Genomic DNA, 6,728 nt, shown 5'->3' on the forward strand with positions numbered 1-6,728 from the left:
AATGTCTTTTTGTTAGCAAAAAAGCTAGGTCCGTCAGTTATTTTTATTAAAATAAAGTGGTTGCAGCTACTGTTGTTGATAAGTCAGTTGTAGGGACAACAGGAAGTTGTTGGAATTGGCTTAGTGGTCTTCGGCTCTTTCCTGTACTGTCCATTGGTGGTAAAATTTAGGCTCTCTGTTGATGTCACCATTAAATTTTGTTGTTACATGTTTGTGTTGAGTCACTCTTGCATTCAAACCTGTTGAGCACATGTGAAGATATGATTGGACTAAACACAATAGACACATGTTTGAACAGCAGAAGCACATCACAGTTATGAAAATTACTTGAGTAGTAACAAACCTAAAGCCTGAAAATTTTCAGCTTGAACAGGATTTGAATCCGTGCGTGGCAAACTACTCTACTTCTGAGCTGTCTTGGGATCAGAGCTGGTGATGTGATCCTGTTGAATTTTCAAATGAAAGTAGCAAATGTTATTCATAGAAAATCGTGAACACTGAAGGAAACTCATCTTAAATGAGGTTTTTATGATGATGGCCCTTAGTAACCAGAATGATGCCTGAGAGATCTTTTCTGACACTTGTTTCAGGTGCTGTTGATGGAAGAACCAAGTACACCCTGCTATGTTGCCTTCTGGTCAGGCTGGGGTCACAAGTGTTGAGGGATGTGTTTGACAGAACAATTCGTCCTCAAGACCTTTGCAATGCCTTGCAACGTGAGCCAGTGCACTCTCAGCTTCAGTCTCTTCGAAAAGAAGGAATCCTCAATCTAGTGCAGTGGAGTCAATTGTATCCAGTTAAACCCTCTTCAGTATCATCCACAGGCTTTGACCCTTCTCTATTGATTGTGCTTCTGAGGACGATCTGTAACCTGAGTCCTCCATCCTCTGGCTGGGATCTACTTCCTCATTCGCTTGATGCCAGCTGTGAGTCTGACATTGTACGTTTGAAGTATTGTGTGAATGCACTATCAGCCCATGCTGGAGAGGCCTCTGTTACTGATGCAACGTTCTGTAAGTATAGAGAGCAGATTCAGAACACACTGGTACGATTGGGTGGAGCTGAATATGAAGATGCCATTCGTGAAATAGAGAAACAAGAAATGGATCCATGGGATGAGGAACATTTCAAAGAACTTCTGAAGCAGTGGAAAGATGGTGACGACAGAATTAAGGACAAACTGAATGAGTGGGAGTGCATAATGAAGACTTCTGGAGAGGCAGGTGGGTTTTTGGGAGCAAAAACTTATGGTGCTGTTACAACAACTGGTATTTTTAAGGACTGATATCTTCTGTTGGAAAAAAAAAGTGAAAGGAGTTTTTTGTTAGCTGCTGATTACTGTGAATCACCAACTGTGTGTATTTTATTGGTAATGGCTGCCTGAAATGCTTAGCAGCAGCCAGCTTCTAGAAGGAAAAATGCTCTTATGGCTGGGAAACAGTAGAAATCTAGCAAAATGCAAAGAACTCCCATGTACAAGGGGAAGAGAGTGAGCAGCGATCACAGCACTGATAAAATCAGTGGACAGAGGGAGGGAAGGGTGGGGAACACCAATAAAGAAATCCCAATATGCCACTGAAACAACTCAAATGGCTATGAGCAACAATACAATGTATTTTGATTTGTCATGCTCACTGGTTTCAAAAGGTCACAAGATCCTGTTGCATGTGTCTATTTATGATCACTTCTGACCACAGAGGATGGACAATAATATTACTCCTTGTTAAGTCTAATTTGACTGCTTTACACTAAAAACTGTGGAAATAATCAGTTTAACTCTAAACTGTAAATTTTAAAGAGACTCAAGCACCCGATCACTGTGTTATAATTTTTCTCTTGAATTTGAATTTTTTACAAGAAGACAGTGATGGAACCAGGTACTTAGGGACACTTTTATGTCAATTACATGTACCATTATTTTCATGATCACTTTGATTTTACACCGTGGAGATGTGGTAATTGATAAGACAATACACTTATTCTTATTCAACTTCTTGACAATCCTTTAATTTTCTTACTATTGAAATAACATCGAATTTACAAACCGATGAATGATCAGATTTTTCAAATGCCCATGTCTGCCAATGACTCTATTGTTTTCTATTTCCAAAAGAATTTCAACAACCTTGGAAGCAAATTAAAGTGAATAACAATTAACTCAACAGTTTATTTGACCAGGGTAACACTCCCAAAATACACGCATGACCAAGCTCAAGCCCCATGGGCTGATGATCAGCTGCAGCGAGACCTCCGGTCACGAAAAGATCAGTTACACATGGACAACGCCGATCCAGCTGCGATCCGGCAGGTACACGGAGACATTCGAGCATGTTCACGGCAACTTCGTAACATCTTCTACGACAACGAAGCTTCTCGAGTCAACATGAACGCGATTAACCGCCAAATCGAGAATGTTTTTGCCAACCTCCAGCGCTCAGAAACAACCTTCAAACCAGTACCGTCCGACGGTTGTAGGCCAGACAAGCTACTCACATGCTTCAAGCAGCACTTCGCAGCACCGTCACTTGAAAGTACACCCGCTGCTCTCATCTCACAACCTCCGCCGCAATTTATTGCCAACCTATAGCAACTTTCAGTACAAAATCCGGTAAACCACGATCGACCAACTGTAGACGAGGTTTACGACGCCTGTAAAACAGCAAAAGACCGTAAAGCCAGTAGTGATATCCCGAGCGAGTTCCTGAAACACACCCGAGACTGCCCACAGTTTCTACAGGAGCTGTATCAGCTAATTCTCAATGTCTGGCGCACTCGACAGGTACCTGAAGAATGGTCATTTTCGAACCTGACGTGCTTGTGGAAACGGAAATACCTGCGTTCATGCACGACCAGGTGGTGCGGACTGATCGTTGGATCGGCAATTTGCAAGCTTACGATATCTATCATACTACACGGGCTTGAACGCTGGCTTCGAGTGCAAATACACTACCATCAAAACGGTTTTTTGCAGGACAAATCAACAAATAACGGAATTTTTCTACTCAAACGGTCACAACAAGTCTTTGGAGCAAACCGGGAGCCACTATTAATTTTAGTTCATTTGTTGACTGCAGCGCGGCTTATGAAAAATTGTGTCGTAGGACAATGTTTCTCAGTGTACGAACGTGTTTTCCACCTGGCCAGGACCTACCATGGATATTCTCCAGCATCTCTACAGTCGAACTTACTGCAGATTCCCGAAGGATGGACCAACAGCAACATTCCCCTCAACTAGTGGTAGGAAGCAGGGAGGGCCCGAGGGGCCAGTATTATTTTCACTCCTGTTCAACGTATGCATGCGAGATTTTATGGACCCGCACGGGCTCTCGACATTGATTTTTTCGCATACCGTTACCGAAGTAACTCGCACGCCATTCCAGCCGCTGACCGAGACCCGAGAAACACTCCAAAAGGTGAACACACCCTGTCCTGGTGCGGTTATGCAGGTGACCTGGTATTGCTGACTAAGTCACAAAACTCACTCGATACAGCGACATCCGAGCTATCAAGGACGTTTGGGCAATACTCGCTGATGGTCAATCCAACCAAAACCGAGACCACGATATCAAATTTTCAATTTCTCCAAGACTCCAGCCCCAAACAACCGCGTCTTCTTCCTCAACGGTGCCGTCTTCATTTGCATCTTACCCAAGTTCCATAATCCCGCTTGATAACACAACAGTCCAAAACACCGAACAGTTCCGTTACCTCAGCGCTCAAATCCAGTTCGATAACAATCATAGAAATCATAGAAATCAACATGCGTATTGAACAAGCTAAGGCCAAATTTGCATCCACAAAAAGATTCTTCTGCAATTAAAAAAAATTAGGCTTGCTACAAGAATCCTAGCCTTTAACGCCGAAGTGAGGTCCTGTCTCGCCTACGGCTGCCAATGCTGGACAATTACAGCACGAAACTTTGACAGAATCTACGTTGTGTACAACCAATTTCTCCGTTCGATGATCGGAAACGGTTGGGCCTGCGCTAAAAGCGCAAGTGATAATGACGAGAATTTCCGGTTCAAATGGTCAACCAAGAAACTCCACGCCGTGTGCAACACCATTCCAGTATCAGACAGGAAATATCTCGGTCACCTAATTGGCTGCCCGGACAATCAAGCCCAAAAACAGTTACTATTCACGCTAGATAAGGGTGGTTTCTACCAGAAAGTTTCACTAATTCACCAGGTTTCGAAGGCTCAAAACATTTAGAAGGGCCGATATATTTTACCGATGCCGTGAACCGGCGATATTGAGTGATTCCCGTCCCGATGGATCTGGAAAGACTCGATGGGCTAAAACAATGAATGAATGAATGAATAAATGAATGAATGAATGAATGTGGAAATACAATTTCACTTGAAATGGAAAAAACTTCCGGTAACTTTCAGAGTTTACTGTCTGAAGAAATCACTTTTCCTTTGTCTTGATGAGTACACAATGACTTTATCAAGCAAGAGAAGACTGCACAAGAAGTTTATAAAATACCTTGTGTGTTATCAAAAAGTAGATTTTTATCCCACCCAACTTTATTGATAATTGTTAGCTTATCCATATTCTTTTGGCGTATTGAATTTGTATTCCTAGGAAACAGCTAACAGTTTAAATGCTCTATCTTGTAGCAGTTGTTGAAGGTTTATGCTGGTGGTCTACACTTGAGGCATACAGTTCATATCTTTCCAGGGCCCACACAAATTTTGGAATATTTACTATGTCTTTGCTGTTATTCACTAGATTTCTCTGATAAACAATAATTTCAGTGTGTGCTCTCAATGTGAAATGATTTTTCCTCTGCTCTCTAAGTAGTGATTATTATTGGCTATGTCGAAAAGTGGGACGGGGACGCGAAGACAGGGGATGTGGAGACTCGGGGACGTCGGGACCCAGGGACAAGGCACTGCATTTTTGAAGTATAGAATTTCAGAAATAGGAGAACATCCGAAGGAAAAAAAAAAAGTTGAATTGCTTTTGTTATTTTGCAAAAACGATCATCTGTATGCTTCTCAAGTAGAAGCTAATACTCCCCGAAATTCAAAAATTGGATTCTCGAAAAGTAATTCTCTCTACCAGTCACAGAGCTCGACTGTGAAACAAAGCAGAAGACCTAATGGCCCATTGCTGACACTGCAGCTGAAATTTCACTTTGCAGCATTTATTGTTGTTGTTGTTGTTGTTGTTGTTGTTGATGTTGCACACAGACTTGAGCCTTATGACGTCTTTTCTGTAATTGATGTTTGAATATCATGCCAATGTCCTTTGTTGGCGGCATTGTGACAGTGGGAGTTCGTGGCGCTTGTTCAATTTGTTACCTTCCATGAAAAAGTCGGGTTGTCACTGTCGATATTGTCGAAAATGTTGGTCATCACAGGGCAGTACAGGGGGTACTGCCATAAATGGGCTTTATAGGTATGTGCTGTATGTGCAGTTTACTCTAGGATAGGGTACATAAATCAGAGCAGTTGGATCTAGAATAGCGTATAATTCTTCACAGAACTACGGTAACCAGTATGTGCTGCTGTGAAGGGTATGGTTTTCAAGCAGTTTACTCTAGGATAGAGTACATAAATCAGTCTGAGAGCATTTGGATCTAGAATAGCGTATAATTCTTCACAGAACTAACCAGTTGGTTGACGAATTTATCTAGACTAAGGAACCCGATAAAAGACTGAACAAACTGAGCAAGGATAAATAAATCCTTTTTGAGAGAGAAACGATTGTGGTACAGGTTTTGTTTCGGCTGGAATCTGTTAGTGACCTTAGTAGTTTCTCAAAAACAGCTACTCTAGGATAGGGAGGATTTGAGAAGTTTATCTTAGTACAGGATAGCAAAATTATGCTGAACCAGCTTTGCTATAGGCTAAGGGTTCCAGGGTCCCAGCGGCACATCCCCCACCCAGAAATTTGTAAAGTACCACCCCCGAGCCAGAAGGTAAGGGTGCTTTTGATTGGGAAGTCCGGATTTAGATCTTAAAATCCGGATCTTCGGATTTCCTATCGAACACAAAAACTGAAAACGGATTTTTTGACAGATTTTGTTAATTGAAATCCTTACCCGACATGGATTTCCGATTAGTGAATCTGCGACAAAATCCGTTTTCAGATTTTGTATTCAGTTGGAAATCCGAAGATCCAGATTTCAAGATCTACATTGTAAATCTGGAATTCCCAATCAAACGCACCCCAAATAACTCTTGACTCCAGTGTGTTAAGGCTACACTAAGCTCATAAATTGGCATGTCCCCTCGTCCCCTGTCCTTACGTCCCAGGCCCACTTTTCGACACAGCCATTATTATTGTCAAAGTCTTTAACATTTCTGCTGTTTTCATCATTCACTGACTCGCGTTACTCTTTGTTGTGTGATGTCTGTAATTTTTGAGGATTTGCTTAATTTGTTTAATACATCTTTAATAGCCTAGAGTAATATTTAGTTAAATAATCAATTTTCGTTTCAATTTTAGCAGGGTAGTTTTTGCAGTCAATGTCTTAAGGGCTTCTGTTTTGAAAAATATTTTCTAAATGTAAATAGACTTCGATTGTATTTGATAGAGGCAATTAAATTATTGCGGTAGCTTGTTTTATTAACCTAACAACAGACCCTGTTGATAATTTTATGATAGATCGTGTGCAGCCAGAAGCAAGCTGTGCTGATGTTGTTTCAGCAGCAGCTACAGGAAGCAGCACACACACTCATCATGAACTAGACCCTCCGTGAGGGTACACTGGGTTG

At 41.6% G+C, this 6,728-nt stretch overlaps 1 protein-coding gene across 2 annotated transcripts in view; it reads left to right on the forward strand.

Annotated features, from left to right (window-relative positions):
* LOC138027443 (uncharacterized) overlaps positions 1 to 6,728 on the forward strand; it is a 42,921-nt gene that overhangs the window by 21,928 nt on the left and 14,265 nt on the right. The window contains exons 5-6 of one of the 2 annotated variants that reach the window (XM_068875013.1): positions 591 to 1,223; positions 6,619 to 6,728. In XM_068875013.1, coding sequence (XP_068731114.1) covers positions 591 to 1,223; positions 6,619 to 6,713 — 728 coding nt within the window. In that variant the 3' untranslated portion in view covers positions 6,714 to 6,728. The remainder of the gene's footprint in view (positions 1 to 590; positions 1,224 to 6,618) is intronic. The other variant, XM_068875009.1, reaches the window with a different exon arrangement.

Source organism: Montipora capricornis, chromosome 2 (assembly GCF_036669925.1).
Source record: "Montipora capricornis isolate CH-2021 chromosome 2, ASM3666992v2, whole genome shotgun sequence".
Classification (NCBI taxonomy): domain Eukaryota; kingdom Metazoa; phylum Cnidaria; class Anthozoa; order Scleractinia; family Acroporidae; genus Montipora; species Montipora capricornis.